The 17378-nt window shown below is 44.4% G+C and overlaps 1 protein-coding gene across 1 annotated transcript in view; it reads right to left on the bottom strand.

Moving 5' to 3' along the window:
* LOC138982055 (serine/arginine repetitive matrix protein 2-like) overlaps positions 1-16658 on the bottom strand; it is a 33167-nt gene extending 16509 nt beyond the window's left edge. The window contains exons 1-5 of the mRNA XM_070355273.1: positions 14882-16658; positions 14063-14154; positions 13104-13722; positions 10104-10225; positions 4554-4622 (exon numbers count right to left, since the gene is read on the bottom strand). Coding sequence (XP_070211374.1) covers positions 4554-4622; positions 10104-10225; positions 13104-13722; positions 14063-14154; positions 14882-16544 — 2565 coding nt within the window. The 5' untranslated portion in view covers positions 16545-16658. The remainder of the gene's footprint in view (positions 1-4553; positions 4623-10103; positions 10226-13103; positions 13723-14062; positions 14155-14881) is intronic.
* Between the last annotated feature and the right edge of the window lie 720 nt (positions 16659-17378).

Below are 17378 nucleotides of genomic sequence, written 5' to 3'. Positions count from 1 at the left end.
AATGGGCATTTGGCAATACTCTCAGGAAAACCGAGAGTAAGATTATGACAGAAAGGGGAAAGTGTTTGGTCACAGAATGGAGAAGATGACACAGGTCAAGAAAGGAAAAGCGTTTGGTCAGAAGTTGGTTGGTTCATGGTTGGTTACAATTGTTTATCGTCTCTTCCTTTTTGTTTGGTCAGAGAATGGTGATTGAATGACCCAGACAGAAAGAGGGAGAGGCAATGAAGTTAGCGTCAAATCAAAGATATGAGCACCTGAAGAACGGGTTAGTTAGTGACAAGATGGTCAGAGACTGAGAAATGTAATGGCAAAACAATAAAGTGAAGATCGACATGAAGTCATAAACTCAATGTGGTTTTTGTTCTGGTTTTGGAACTGTAAAGAGCTTTGAGCTGTTTATGGGGACTCATGCTATAAAAAAGATGTTTCTCATTATGATTATTATAAGGGGGCAGCGAGAAAATGGGAGAAAGAATAAGGAGAGACCATTTTGTTATGATCAATGTTAAAGAGTACTAGAGCAAGGAGTCGGTGAGAAGATGCAGAGACGCCGCGGTAGAAACATAACGGGGAGACAATGCAATAAGACTGATCAACATCAAATCAAGAGCGCTGCCGAAGAATAAATCCACGCAAGGACTTTTCATTCAACCGATTACAATAGTTTTCTTCTTTGTTGTCGATTTGAAACGATGTCATTCCGAATAAAACACGTCCTAACAAATTCTGTGTCAGACAATGAGACATCTGTATTCAATACAGATATTTCACCCTCTGTAGTCCTTCAGCTAAACATCTGATATCGTGAATTTGAGCAGGCTGGTAATAATCTATAAAATAAATTGGTCATATTTGTTACATTACAACATTGCACACATGATTTAAAAACAAGGTCAGTTCAAACAACTGCTCTTTCAGGCTCAGTTAGCCTGTAGAATGCAGAGGTGTGCATGGTCAGACAACATTATTAACTATGCATGCTCCAGAAAAAACCCATCTATGTTCGACCCCACTTGATATGTAGAGCAGTATGTTTCAAATGTCAAGAGTAGCAAACCATGGACAATTTTATCATTTTTGACACAAAAGCTATTTCTAATTTATGCATCTGCATGTATTCAGGTGTGAAGTTTCAAACAAACGAATACTCCGGTAGGTCGTTTGTTTATTCGCTTACCTTCTTTAAAAACAAGTCATATTTTAAATCATGTCCTTATTTAACTCATTGTCTCCCAGGTACGGATATATCCGTACTCACTCACATGGCTCTATCTGACCACGTACGGATATATCCGCTCAGACTGTTAGCTTCAGTCGCTTCCTGTAATGTCCATCTAACGCCTGCATTCCAGCATGTTGATACACAGTTACTACACAGTTCTCTCCCCTTTCACATCCGCCACTCTCAGTCACCCCAAGCATTCAAACGAGCACTTAAAACACACCTCTTCAAGAAATACAACCCCTGATTTTGTTTTTCTCAGTCCATCAGTAGGCTACATGTAGTGTATTTGTTGTTTTAGTGATAATGTGATAATGTATATAAACATCTAGGGCTGTTTTCAGTATTGTTGATAACATGTTCTGTTTGATTAAGGGTATTCAGCTGGTATTTCCTTGTTTTCACTACCTATTTTATTCATGTTTTTATTACTTAGTTAGTGGAAGAATTTTTTGTAATGTATGTTTGATGGTGTATGCTTTTAATTAAGCGTTGTTGACTATGAATGTAGATGTAAATGCTTGTATAACTGTGTTTTAATTTAATTTTAAATGTGTCAAGCGCAAAGAGCATAATTGTAAAGTTATGATGTTGCGCTATATAAATGCTCATTTATTATTATTATTATTACTACAATTCTGAGTGACCTGCTGCAGCACATCTGGTCTCGGCAAAAAAAAACTTTGTCAGCATAGGTGGGGTAGAAAGTGTTAAAGGGACACTTGGAGAATATGATTCTACTCGGCCTTTTAATCCTTTTTATAATAATTTACCCACAAGGCATGTCTTGTCATCCATACATTTTGTTCTTACTCAAGGTATTTTAAAATGCTACTGAATACATGTACCTTAGAGGCGAACAACCACTATCCTTTAAACTATGGCAAGGTTTCGTAGAGTGCCTAAATAAACTCTAAACACCCAACATAACCTTGATAGCTCCCAAACACTATAGAAGTAATCTCTTTGCCTAGCCAGTCCCAGGATAAGGCTAAAGCATTCATTCATTTATCAAATCAATCAGTATTGGACAGAACCTTCTTGTGGGTGTACCTGACATGCACAAGATGCAAGTATGGCAGTAAGGGTTTGCATTTTCTGTGGGGAGAAAGAACCCCCCCCCCCCCCTTGCATTTTCTGTGGGGAGAAAGACCCCCCCCCCCCCCCCCCCCCTGAAACACTGCAGAACAGCCCTTGACTTTAATCCCCAACGGTAATCTTTCACACTATCCATTGATTGGTTTAGAAAACAGATGAATCACATTTTGTGAAGTTGTACGTTCAGTTTGTTTGCTTGTTCATTCTCCCTCCCTCCCTCTCTCTCTCTCTCTCTCTCTCTCTCTCTCTCTCTCTCTCTCTCTCTCTCTCTCTCTCTCTCTCTCTCTCTCTAAACACACACACATACACACACACACACACACACACACACACACACACACACACACACACACACACACACACACACAACTTGAAGAAACATGGTGACACTATAAGGTGAAATACTGAAAATACCAGGCTCTATAATCCTGATCCATTAACTGTTCCATGGTCAGAAAAGTACTGTGTACCAATTGTTACATTTCTTATCAGTAGGAGAATACCTGTCATGTATTTTCCATCACATGAGAAACACTGAGACACATTTTAAAAAATCACGTCATGTATCTTTTGATCTGAGAAGCGCACTTGGACACTAGAGTCCTTTATGAAAATATGGATTGCATCGTGCAAATAGCCCTTTGTCATGTGTTTGTATGTGTGTGTGTGTGTGTGTGTGTGTGTGTATGTGTGTGTGTGTGAGTGTGAGTGTGTGTGAGTGTGAGTGTGTGTGTGTGTGTGTGTGTGTGTGTGTGTGTGTGTGTGTGTGTGTGTGTGTGTGTGTGTGTGTGTGTGTGTGTGCGTGCGTGCGTGCATGCGTGTGTGTTGTTAAAATGCTTTTTCTAAATTTAATGTTAATTCTTCAGAAATGTTAGAATCGGCATGTTTTGATATAAATGTGAAAGAGTTCTGAAACTGCTCAATAATTATATTCAATCAGCCGTATACAGAACAACAGTGGTGTCAAGTGTTTATGGATTTGGTTAAAACGTGCTTAACTTAGCCGGCATCGCGTTTCTAAATCAGCCTCGCTTCCCCCAGCGAAGAATCTGGTGGCTGGCTGAATCATTCTGTACAGGGTAAAACAACTGTACCGCTGAAAACTGGGAATGACTATCACAGAGGTTGACAAAATTGCCATTCATCCGATTGGCCAGTGGTACGCGATTCTTCACTGCGCAACACGATTTCTACTTGCAAGGAGTAAACAGGCTAGCGTATTTCCACATCCCGAAAAGGCATACAGCACATGTACACCAATTTATCAGTATCACCACAATCCCTCGCCCCATCCCTTAAACGTGCCCAGCCACGAGCTGTAATGAGCAGAACCACTCACTACAACTCACAACCATTCAACCACGGTTGATATATTACAGTCTCAGACAATGCTTATCAAAACTTGATTAATTAGCAACCTTTTAATTTACATTTCGTTAGGCTTGAGTACATCAATCAATTCAATCTTATTGCTGAATCAACATCATAATGGCAACAGTGGTAGCATACGAGTTTTGCAAAATGCCTAAAACTAGTGAGGTGTTTGGGGCGAACTCTTTGGCGCAGGTAAATATCAAGGCAGTGATGTGGTTGCAGATGAACCGGCATAAGAAATGGTCCCTTCGAATTTAGAAACGCAGAAGAAAGCGACTTGCAGCGCTTTCCCTAGCAAATCTTCATACCAGTATTCCTGGTATTTTTCAGCATTCCATACCACTAACCAATATTTAGTTTTCAACACACAGCTTAATATATTAGCTGGTTCTTGAAGGCCAACATTGGCCAGTATGCAGGCTCGACAGATCAATATCTGTTGTGTCGTGTCTGCATTACATCCAGCGTCACTGTTACTCTGTGACCTTCGGGCCGTCACTGTTACGCTGTGACCTTCCACTTATATTGGGCCATCCCTGTTTTGCTGTGACCTTGCACTTTCACAAGTGTTGGTGCATAGGGCACCAGCTATGCAGCTTTAACGAGTCACTTTTAACCCATGTTAGACAACCTTTAATACTCAGTGGCTATTACCATTGGTCAGATGTCCACCAGTGACCACATTGTTTGAACATTTTCACACTTACCAATCAACTCCTCCAGCTGACAGATGAACCTTCCACAATATGCTTTTTCAAACTTTCTAACAGACCAAACAACTAAAGGTATCACACTTTGTGTACATATTGTTGTGTTATCAACTCTTTGTTTATTTAAATAAATAAGGGGGACTTACTGTCTTGTGGTTGCGTCCATTCAAATGAGCCCTTAGACTGACAGAGCCGGTGGTTTCAATGTCACAGAGCTGTAACAAATGGAAGAAAGTAGAATAAATATTCTGATCTACCACACCCTGTCATAAATATTATACGTTTTGCCCTATTGCGGTCTCGGAGAACAATGACTGTCTCGATCTGTGTAAAATGTCATATTTTGGTCAAAAACGCAAATAACATTAATCTATCGATCGAATTCCTTTCAGGTACTGACTTTGTTGTTGTTTTGACGATTGAACGAGCACACACACATGCAATCAAACACATAGGCTTCATATTTGGGCGTTTCAGGTTGACCGAAACTTCAAAGGAACTACAAAACACACGTCATGTACTGACTTTGTTGTTGTTTTGACGATTGAACGAGCACACACATGCAATCAAACACATGACGTGTGTTTTGTAGTTCCTTTGAAGTTTCGGTCAACCTGAAACGCCCAAATATGAAGTTTTGTAGGCCTCTGACGTCACATGGCTCAAAGAAGGGAAATCCAATGTCCAATCGATACATATATATATATATACTAGAGGAATACCCGGCTTCGCCGGTTTGTATCCACCAGTTTGTGCCCGGGGTCCACCTGAATATGCCCACCAAATTTGATGCAGAATATTTACGATATCACAAACAGAACTCTACAATCCACAGGTGTTGCTTTGCGAGCTATAAAGAGCTATAAATATCTCACAACTTCTAAGGCGCACAACTCTGCAGAGTCTGCTGTGAAGGGCGGCGGTAGTCTCCCTGTCACACCCGCCCCCCGTTTGAATGAACCGAACCATGGATCCTCCAAGCTTAGGTCCCTCCCAGATTCGTGGAATGGGAACAGCACGAAAATGATTCAGTGACCATTCATGATCATATCATGTCGAGTCCCATTCATGTTGACGACGCCGAATGTGATCGAGTGCCGAATCACCATAATCACCTTTGGAGGCGAAATCCACTCACACAGGAATGAGACATTTAGAGCTTATCTCTAAGCCCTTAGAGCTTATCTCTAAGCCCTTTATAGTCTGTTATGGCTTTTCAGAGGAAGGTCAGAACTTACAGACTCAGAAAAGCAGCCATACCACATCACAAACAGAACTCTACAGTCCACAGGTGTTTTCTACAGACACACACAAACACACACACACACACACACACACACACACACACACACACACACACACACACACACACACAGAAGCCGTATATATATATAGAGATAGATGACAGTGTATTCTTCGCGTGGTTATAAATTGATTCGACCTTTGCACTTTTACAGTGAGAACAACTTACGGGTCCAAGGAAAGCGTTCTGGACACTGCGGTGACCTTCTAAAAATAGTAACAGAACGCCGGGAATATCCGAAGATGCCCCTAATTCCGTACTGCACCATACGAAGGAAGGGAGGTAAACGCTGAAAACACGGAGAAGATAAGGAAGAGTTATGGTACTTGATCCCGAAAAAAAAAAAAAATCAATTTGCGCTGCGCGCTGAGAGCACGTATTGAAATATCTCATCGAACAGATTTTGTGCAGGGTGTATCTGAATATGGACACCAAATTTGAAGCAGATCCATCGAGAACTTTGGCCGTGCATGGCGATCAAACACACACACACACACACACACACAGACACACAGACAGACACAAGTCGTATATATATATATATATATACACACACCACAAAACAGCTAACAGCACTTGCCTGACTACCTTTCAGGTTTAAAGGCTGCAAGTGTTTGTAACCATAAACTTTTGAGTAAATGTAAGAACCTTGCTTTTCATGATATCAACAAAACAGGTCCTACAGATTCTCTTTCAAACATTTTGTTCAATTCGTAAAGGTACAAAATCGAAAATTTTAATGTAAATTTTCATTTGATTAATATACTTACCCAATTCACATATAGCAATTTACTTCAGTTTAGTGCTAGGACGCTGAAAACTACGCTCACCCTGGTAAGGGGGAAAGTACTCTAAAAATAGAACAGCCTTGACCGTCACACAATGACGTCATGACCAGGATACCCCCCAGCATGCTCCACGCACGCGTGCCCTCGCCGCCATCTTGTATTCATTCGCTCGAAGCGCCCCTGTAATATTTTTAGGAGAACTAAAGCGGGGTAGGCGGGAGGGACTTCAGTATGTGAATTGGGTAAGTATATTAATCAAATGAAAATTTACATTAAAATTTTCGATTAAATTACATATCTTATCCCAATTCACATATAGCAGATTGCTAATTAAGGTGGTGGGATGCTCACCTATGAACTAGGCAACAACTGTCCTGCTGCTACCATCGCCGGTAGAGCTTTGGTACCATCCTGTCGCGTACTGGAAACGTCGCGCAGGTAAAAGTTGATAAAAACATCCTCCGATCTCCAGTATGCTGAATCAAGGACTTCAGACAGTCTTCCTGATCGTAGCACAGCTAAGGAGGATGCCCATGCTCTTGCCTCGTGCGTTCGAGTCGACGTTAGAGAGAGAGCTGACTGCCCCCCCCCCCCCCCTTCCTTTCTGTGCCACCACTCATACGCCTGCTTAATCAGCGTTGAGATCCACTTAGAAAGAGTTACCTTAGATATGTCTTTATGCCTAGCCGTGTTCAGAGATATGAAAAGCAGCTTCTGCTGATCCGCTCTGATAGGCTCCGTGCGAGACAGGTAACTAGTAGGAGCCCGAACTGGGCAGTTAGACATATCTGGATCCCCCGGAGCAATAATCCTGTCCAGAGGAAGGATTCTGATTATGGGAGAAATTTGATCAGGCTTCTGGTTTTTGGCTAAAAATTCCGGCCTAAAACGTAAAGTGATAGAACCATCTTTTTCAAAAGCTATGTCTCTAGAAGAGCCTGAGAGCGCGTGAATTTCGCTACCTCTCCTTGCTGTAGCCAAAAGAACGAGCAAAAGAGTCTTACGAGTAAGATTAGCTAGACTAGCTGATTGCAAAGGTTCAAAATCTTGCGATCTTAAAAATTCCAGAACGAGGAAGAGATCCCATGCCAGGACTGGGGCTCTGATTTTAGCAAAACCGATTGATGCACCTTTTAGGACACTAGCAATAACTCCGCTGAGGTTAATGTTGTGACCTAACTGCCTCAAAGTAGCTGAAATAGCAGAACGCCTGACTCGAAGAGACGAGGGGGAGCTGCCTTGAGCTGCTAACCATGACAAGTGATTAGCTACCTGCATAGAACGAGGGGCGACGGAGTTGACCTGATTCTGTGCACACCATTTCACCCAAGCTGTCCAATGTGAAGCGTACACTGAGCTCGTCGACTTCCTGTGCGCTTTTTGCACCAAATCCAGTGTCCTCTCTGATGCACCTGACAAACGCAGGGATCTTCTCACAGTCTCCACGCGTGAAGACGCAGAGACTGTGGGTTCTCGTGCTGAATGCCGGTGCGTGGTTGAAGCAGTTCTCCCTTTTCCAGATTTAGAGGAATGGGAGGGCCTTCTGCTAGTCGAAGACGATCCGGAAACCAGTGCTGACTTGACCACAACGGTGCAACCAGAACCAGAGATGGTTGTTCCAATTCTGCTTTCCTCAGCACTTTTCCAAGGAGTTGGAATGGTGGGAAAGCGTAAGCCGTGAGGCCTGTCCAGTCGACTTCCAGTGCATTCCCTTTCCAGGCCTCGGGGTCCGGAAACGGGGAAACGAACACTGGTAACCTCCTTGAGAACCGTGTTGCAAAAAGATCGACCATTGGTTTCTCCACCTGCACCCAAAGACGCTGGAGCGCGTGATAGGTGATTGTCCATTCTGTGTGGAGCACTTTCGACGATCGACTGAGAGAGTCTGCCAACACATTCAGCTTTCCCGGAAGATATTTTGCTGACAACCTTATCTGATGCTGGTGACACTATTTCAGCAGTTGGCATGCCTGGAGAGACAGAGTGTGAGAGCGAGAGCCGCCCTGCCTGTTGATATAGGCCGCAACCGTAGTATTGTCCGTGTGAAGACGAACATGCTTGCCTGCCACCTGTGGCAGAAAGCTCTGAAGAGCTTGGGCTACGGCCTCTAACTCTAGAACATTGATGTGCGAGAGGGCCTGGCCTGAAGTCCACGTGCCTGAGGCTGTGTGGTGAGAGGGATGAGCACCCCAGCCTGACAGGGACGCGTCCGTGAACAAATCCTCCTCTGGCGGAGGGGGAGTGATGAGGACTCCCTGTGAAATCCATGATCCCAGCCACTGAGCTGTGGTCTGCTGAAACCAACTGCCTAGCTGAACCGAGACCTGCCATCCCTGAGAGGAGGGGTTCCAAACCGAACTCAAAGCAGCCTGAAACGGCCGCTTGTGAACTCTCCCCAGAGGGACAAGAGTGGCCATAGACTCCATTTGACCAAGCACTGATGCCAGCTCCCTGACTGGAGCCTGCCTCTGTGACGCCAGCGATCTCAGCAGATTCTGCAGTTTGTCTATCCTCCTCTGTGAGGGGCGGATCGACCAATCTACCGTATCGAACGTCATTCCCAGATACGTGAAGGACTGGGACGGTGCGAGTTCTGACTTGGTATGGTTTACCGAGAAACCCAACTCGCAGGCTTGATGCAGAACAAGCCGAGTATGAGCACTGCAAGCTTCTCGATCCTGATGAAGAATGAGCCAGTCGTCGAGGTAAGCTCTGAGCCGAACGCCTTGCTGTCTGACTAAGAAGCACAGCTGGCGCACCACCATCGTGAAGATCCAAGGAGCAAGAGATAGACCGAAGGGAAGAGCCCTGAATTGGTACATTTTCTCTCCTCACCAAAACCTCAGCCACTTCCTGTCTGACGGGTGAATGAGGATGTGGAAGTATGCGTCTGTCAGGTCGATCGACGTCACCCAGTCTCCCGGTCTGAGTGCTTCCCTGACTGACGCTGGAGTCTCCATCGTGAACTTGATTTGTCTCAGAAATTTGTTCAGGGGAGACAGGTCTAACACCGGGCGCCAGCCTCCTGACGCCTTTGGTACCACGAAAATTCTCCCATAAAAACCTGGGGAGTTGTAGTCCATAACCTCGTCTATCGCCTCCTTCTGTAAGAGAGACAGGATTTCTGCTTGAATCGCAGTCTTCGCTTCCAGCTTGACGGGAAATTTGAACGGCGGTGGAACTCTGGTTAAGGGAGCTTTTCCCTCCTTCCAGAATAGCCTGAACCCCGAACGCACTATACTCACTATCCACTGATTGTTTACTTGTAGCAACCAAAGGGGTAGGGCCACTGACAGGCCGCCTGCCGTGAGCGTAGTTTTCAGCGCCCTAGCACTAAACTGAAGTAAATTGCTATATGTGAATTGGGATAAGATATGTAATTTAATGCAGATTTCATCTAATAATATTGTATCAGTCTATCAGTATCACTCTGCATAACTACCCCGGTGCTTGTACATCTTTGTTCAGAGTTTGTGATTGCCCAGGTGAAAAACTCCATGTCAAATCTCCTCAAAATTCAAGAGTCTGCTCACAGAGCAAGATAGTTTGCAAAGAACATTTTCCCTTTCATGAACAAGGCCCGCAGACAGAGTGTATGAACTGACCGCACAGTGAAACTCGCCGGTCCCTTTGGCTTTGGTCACTTCCTCTTCCTCCCATTCTTCCTCTTCTTCCTCTTCCTCCCATTCCTCCTCCTCCTCCCCGTCACCGCTGATCAGAGCCAGACCTGTGGGGTGGTTGCATACATAACACAACTGTTAGTACAAACCTCAAGGAATTTCAGATCACACACACACACATACTGGAAGGGGTGGTGGCATTCATAACACAACTGTCAGTACAAACCTCAAGGAATTTCAGATCGCACACACACACACACACACATACTGGAAGGGGTGGTTGCATACATAACACAACTGTCAGTACAAACCTCAAGGAATTTCAGATCACACACACACATACGACAGCGAATGACAAGAAGAAGAAGACACACACACATACTGGAAGGAGTGGTGGCATTCATAACACAACTGTCAGTACAAACCTCAATGAATTTCAGATCGCACACACACACACATACTGGAAGGGGTGGTTGCATACATAACACAACTGTCAGTACAAACCTCAAGGAATTTCAGATCACACACACACACACACACACATACTGGAAGGGGTGGTTGCATACATAACACAACTGTCAGTACAAACCTCAAGGAATTTCAGATCACACACACACGCACATACTGAAAGGGGTGGTGGCATTCATAACACAACTGTCAGTACAATCCTCAAGGAATATCAGATCTCACACACACACATACTGGAAGGGGTGGTGGCATTCATAACACAACTGTCAGTACAAACCTCAAGGAATTTCAGATCGCACACACACACACATACTGGAAGGGGTGGTTGCATACATAACACAACTGTCAGTACAAACCTCAAGGAATTTCAGATCACACACACACGCACATACTGAAAGGGGTGGTGGCATTCATAACACAACTGTCAGTACAATCCTCAAGGAATATCAGATCTCACACACACACATACTGGAAGGGGTGGTGGCATTCATAACACAACTGTCAGTACAAACCTCAAGGAATTTCAGATCTCTCTCTCACACACACACACACACACACACACACACACACACACACACACACACACACACACACACACACACACACACACACACACTGAAAAGGGTGGTGGCATTCATAACACAACTGTCAGTACAAACCTCAAGGAATTTCAGATCTCTCACACACACACACACACACACACACACACACACACACACACACACACACATACTCACACACACACACACACACACACACACATACTGGAAGGGGTGGTGGCATTCATAACACAACTGTCAGTAGAAACCTCAAGGAATTTCAGATCTCACACACACACACACACAACTAGACTTTGGGAGGGCGTCACTCCACTATCATCAACGAAAAGTTTGAAATTGAAGCCAGTCAATGTTATTGTTATTCAAGGCTGTGAGATGGCATCAGTTAAACTTTTTCAATACACTACTAGCAGGGGTGTCGTTTGGATCGGCCCTTCGGCGAATCGCGGAGTTTTTTTTTACTTTGGCCGAAACTTTCATGTACTTATCGGCCAAGTGTCCGAAGAGTATTCGTCTGAATCGGCCAAGGTTTGTCCGGTTTTTTTATTGGTCAGGCTTTGATTGATATAACTGCTGCCGATGTACTTAGTCAACTGACTGGGGTTTATTTTCTTCGTGAATACCAACGAAACAGTGTTTTGAGCGGAAGCCATTGACAAAAACTATAGCTGCCAGAGTGGTTTCCCTTGTCCAAGGGAAACCACACTCTCAGCGGACCGCTCTCAGCGTTTGCGTTCGCCGAACATCATGTCGCAACCAAAAAAAGAAAAAAACTCAATTGATCAGTGGCCAAGGTGTGCTGAAAAAAATAACAGCAACACCGCGAACGTGGACAGTGTGAGTGTGAGTGATAGGGGTAGTGTTGTCGAGTCGATGGAAGCAGACGACACAAGCTTAGCAGATGACAGTCATATTTACCGCGTATCGACATCTGCTGAGAATGAAAAGCGACATCCAAATCGTGGTTTTCAAGCAAATTGGCTCACCCTACACCCATTGTTCATAATTAAAACAAAAGTTCCAACATCCTTGCTTGGCCTTCTGATCATAAGCAGGGGGGGGGGGGGGGGGGGGGGGGGGGGTATTTTATGACATCTTTATGGAAAATGAAACAATGCAGTGATGGTGTGACTGACAGCTGAGCATGTTTTGGGTTTACTGTTCTTCAATCTCATGTTTCCTAGTCATGGTACACCACTCTTACTCCAGGACACTCACATTTTGGACTCACATCAGTGACAGTCTGTTTTCGTTTTACTGGTGTTCTGCCATATTCATTTTTGTTCTACTTCTAGTCAACTTTGATAAAATCACAATGTTATGTGACGGTGTCAGAGTGTGTTTATGTTTTATTGGTGTTTTACCAGTCATGTTTCCAACTGAAAGGCTTGTCAAGATTTGCACAAGATTGGAAGAGTTTTATTGTTTTACTTTCAAAACATTAAAGTTAAAGGTTTGAAAAAGTTTTAAAGAATTGGTGTCTTTGTGTTTTACTTAAATCAACAAAGCTGATTGTTTCAGTTGCAGTATGCAACATATGTTCTGTGTTCCTAAGACAATGATTACCTCTTGTGCTTCAATTAATGTTGCGGTGACTTTCGATGAGCCAAAATAATGGCCGAATTTTTTTCAAAATGTCCTAAAGCATTCTGACAGTTTCGGCCAAATGTCCCAACATAAAAATGTCTAGCAACACCCCTGTACTAGCAACTGGCTTATCAATCACAGTCATGGGCCATGGCAATGGAATCTAAAATTGTTCTCATATTTTTTAAGCTTCACTAACGCACACTCACACAGACAAGAAGTCGAGTAAATATTTTGATATCTGAAGCAATGGTAAAGACCAAAAATAAACCCAACAGTGTCAGTAACGACAAATATTGTAAAAAGAAACATATAAATGCTCATAAAATTAAAATGCTGATACACGCCAAAAGCCAAGAAGAAAAGTGACCTTGACTGGTGGCAGCAGCTGGACGTTTCTGCACAGAGGACGCAGCCCCGCGTCCAATGACTGCCCCAGCTGGACCTCCCCTCCCCCAGGCAGCTCCCCTCAGTGAACCCTGTGACCTTGCGGCTGGACCAGCAGCAGACGGCTGTTGCTGCCACGCATCTTCCTCGGGGTATTCTTCTTCCTGCCACTGCTGTTGGTCTCCTTGGTAACCAGACCAGTCTTCTTCACCCCATCCGCCGTATTCCTCCCGGCTGGCTCCTGGTCTTCCGTAAGACTGGAATCGTCCTGCCGCTCCTCTTCCGCGCTGGCTGTGTCCTACATACTGGTGGCCGTAGCCTTTCTCATACTGCGGGTAGTCATCCTGTCGGCCTGGGAACGGAATGGCTGGCCGGGTCCTCTGCTCAGGTCCAGGCCCTCCGAAAGCTGTTGGCAGTTCAGACGAGGAATCCTTGGTGGAGTCCTGACTGTGGGAAGTGTTGCGTTGCCATGACATCTGTGGTGAGGAAGCCAGTGGCTGAGACTGAGGGGTGGAGGCAGATGCAGACCCACCCAACTTCTGTTCGTCTGTCGCCATCTGTCGCTGAGTGTGAAGCAGACCACGGGTGTGGCGAAAAAATTTCTGCACAGAAAAATACAAGACGTCAAAAGTTGTTACTTGATCCAAGGTTTGACAGTCAGGCATGTAAGCACAGACCTCTGTGGAGAGGAAGCTTTTCCCCTGACTGGTATAAATTACTTTTCTTTGTTTATCAGATGGTATGAACGCAAACTTCAATGGATAGTTTCTTTCAGTACAACTGAGAGGTCTATACATCACATACATGTACAATGACTGACAGTGACATTGATCTGAAAGAGTTAACATCAGAGAGAGAAGAAAGATACACTTGCATCGCCAGTCAACTGTTTTAAAAGAAGAATCAACAGAGAAAAAGACAAAAGCAACAGAAGACTCTTACCTCTGCGCTGTCAAAAGGCATGGCACACAGTTTGCAGTAGGATGTGTCCTCATCACTTTCTTCATTCTCATTCTCGGCATCCGGCGGGACAGCTGCAACAGTGCAAGCACAAATAAGCCAAAATTACCAACTACAGAACTTTTTCTATTCAGTTAATTGCAGTGTTGTCTTGTAGCAATTGCAAACAAGCCAAAATTACCAACTACATCTAAGTTTGTCTAAGTAGATTGCAGTGTTGTAGCAATCAAAAACAAACAGACATTACAAACTAAATAACTTTTTCTATTCAGTATTACTTGTACTTTTGTAGTAATTATTTGCAAACAAGCAAACATTACTAACTTAATAACTTTTCAGTTTCTATTCAGTAGATTGCAGTGTTGTTCTCAGATCTTAGTCTTTGGTCAAAGAGGTTTAATTTTTGATGTGACACATTGATCTGTTCCCTGGTGGGTCAACCATCTGATTGTTTTGACATACAGTACAACAGGTCTTCTGACCATCAGTTTTTCTTCTAAACAGACAAAGCCAGAGCATTTGGACCTACATTATATATATCTATATATACCTAGTTTTAATCCAGGTCTGACTGACCTATAGATTGTACTCTGAGTCTGCGAACAATACTGGATATATTATACGTATACATACATGTATAGTAATTAGTATTTATTATTGCAGCATGATTAACAGTTTCAGTAACCCACACCAATCCACTGACAAATTGTAATCAGTGACATGCAGGTAGTAACAGGGAGAGGGGTTAAGAACAGTCAACATAACAGTACATGTATTAACACTGAGAGATTTACATCATACCTGAACTTGTGCTTGGCTTTGGCTTCATTTGATTACCACCCGCTTCCTCAAGGGGTCCTTTTTTCTCTTGTTCCGTGCCTGCAGTTGCTGTTGTTACCATTGATGGTTTGCCCTGCTGTTGGCCAGAAGTCGAATCCTTGTTCTGCTGCTGCAATGGTGCGCTTGTAGCTTTCTTTTCCTCAGGCTTTTCGGCCTCCAGTGGTCCCTGTTTCACCCCCTCTGCTGCTTTTGCTACACCTGTTCCTGTTTTTGCTACATCTGTTCCTGCTTTTGCTACACCTGTTCCTGCTTTTGCTACACCTGTTCCTGCTGCGGCCTGTTTGTTAGGGGCCAGTGTTCCTGAAGCCTGCTTTGTGTCGTCTGCCATGTTCGATATTTCTGGTGACGTGTTGTCCTTGGAATCACTGGCTCCTGCGCTGGCTTTCTGCTCTGTCCCATGGCCGGCAGACTCCTTTGGCGGCGTCTTTGACGGAGCTGATGACTGACTAGAGCCTTTGTCTGAGGTGTTGTCAGCTGGCTTGCTGGCAGTGGCAGGCAGCGCAGCTCCTTTGCCAGACATTGGATTAGATTCCGTTATAGATCCTTTGTCTGGTAGCTGCTTTGGTGCAGAGCTGGACTGCTGGACAGGTCCTTTGCTGGGAGTTTTGTTGGATTCTTCACTCTCAGGTCTGTTTGCTCTATTGTCTGAAAACCTGTGATTAGGTTCCTGTACAGTGTTTCCCTGATCATGACCACCCCTGCTTTGTGCCGGGTTCCCCCTCCCTCTTCCCCTGTACTGATTGGACCCGCCTCTCTCGGAGAAGTTGGACCCTCGTCCTCTTTGATTTGGGGGCCCATGGCCTCTACCTCTATCTCCAGATTGGATGGTTCCCCTGAACTGTCCTTGTGCAGGTCGCAGGTCAGAGTCCCCTGATGCTGCATAATCCATGTTGTAATCGTCATTTCTTTGGAATGACTGTCCCGGTCCTCCGTACTGCGGGCCCTGGCCTCTGCCACGCCCTCCACCAATAGTATCAAACTCTGTGTTTGATGAAGTGCCTACCGGACCACTCCAACCTCTGCCCATACCTCCTCTTCTATGAAACTCAGGCTCATTATAAAACTGTTTACCGGAGCCTGGAAATTGGTTTGACTGGTAACTGTTGCCAGTGTTGGCTCCATCCCCATAATCACCATAGCTTTGTTGCTGATTGTCATAATCGTAATACTCAGCCTGCTCATTATATCCATACTGACTGCCTCTTCCAGCTCCTGGGTTTCCTTGCAACAGACCACAGCCTCTCCCAAAGTTGCTACTTTCCTGTTGCAGACTTCCCCCGGGTGGAGCCATACGGCGTGCACTGTACGATTCTCCCCACTGCTCCTGCTCCATTTCACTTCCAGACTGGTCCCACTGCCTGCCCGGCTGCTGGTAATCCCCCTGAAACTGTGCTCCCATGTCCCCCCGGTGATACATTTCATCTGGCTGACCTATATACCAACCTGACCCTGCTTCATTTCTGTCAAACTTTGAGTTTGACTCCAAAGAAGCTCTTACGGCTGCCATTGCTTTGTCTGCTAAAGCCGCTGCAGTATTCGCTGGTCTTCCCGACGAGGGCGGTCGGTTCGGTGCAGTATTGGACATGCTATAGTAATTATCGTAACCCTGATATCTTCCATCCATCGTGGCTTACTTTGAAAACAGAGCATTAACAATTTAGTTTCCGTGCAGATGAATGAACGGCTACCTCGCAGCCATTTTCTTGCAAGAAAGTTATCGCCCTTCCCTCTCGTGTTCTCTCACTCGTCGGAGTAACGTCCCTTGAGTATCTTGTGTCGTCTGCTTTAATTAAGTACTTACAGTATGGCATAATCATCGCATGTAACCTTCTGTTTGAGTGTGTGATCATACCAGCGTTTGTCAGTCTGTATGTTCTGTACGAAACCAGATATCAGAGAATGTTGGTTATCATATCATTGAGCAGCTTATAGGCTTTGTGAGCCTTTTGACTGCCATGTCTTGGGACTTTTACTTGAAATTTCATCTTCTTGTTGTGTGTTGAGTACTGCACTTCTCAGTGCTTGGACAATCTCAAGTACTCTTGAAATTTGTCAAAAACCAACTTACTCTTTTTGCACATGTTGTATGCATTAAGAGCGCTTACACCCCTTTGTTTCTCAGATATACGTAGAAAACCTAGTTTCACAAATGACACCTGATCTATGTCAATCTGCCACAAATTCCAAGTCTGCACAAGAATACGTCACGCTGCTGATTTTTCTTATATGGCCAAGAGGAAGGATGCTCTTATTTATTCCATGTTAAAGCCTGGTCAGATGTGTGGTGATGTAAGCGATCCTTTACGGCTACATCATACAGTTACATCATATCCATATGGTTATTGGTGTTTCACACACACACACAGACAGACAGACACACACACATATAGCACAGCACTTCTTCTGCCTCATCAGAATGGGATTGTCCCCAAATCGAGTTTGAAATCACATTACAATT

Source organism: Littorina saxatilis, linkage group LG12, assembly GCF_037325665.1.
Source record: "Littorina saxatilis isolate snail1 linkage group LG12, US_GU_Lsax_2.0, whole genome shotgun sequence".
Taxonomy (NCBI): domain Eukaryota; kingdom Metazoa; phylum Mollusca; class Gastropoda; order Littorinimorpha; family Littorinidae; genus Littorina; species Littorina saxatilis.
Note: the sequence above shows the minus strand (reverse complement) of the source record. Positions and strands in the feature narration are given on the sequence as shown.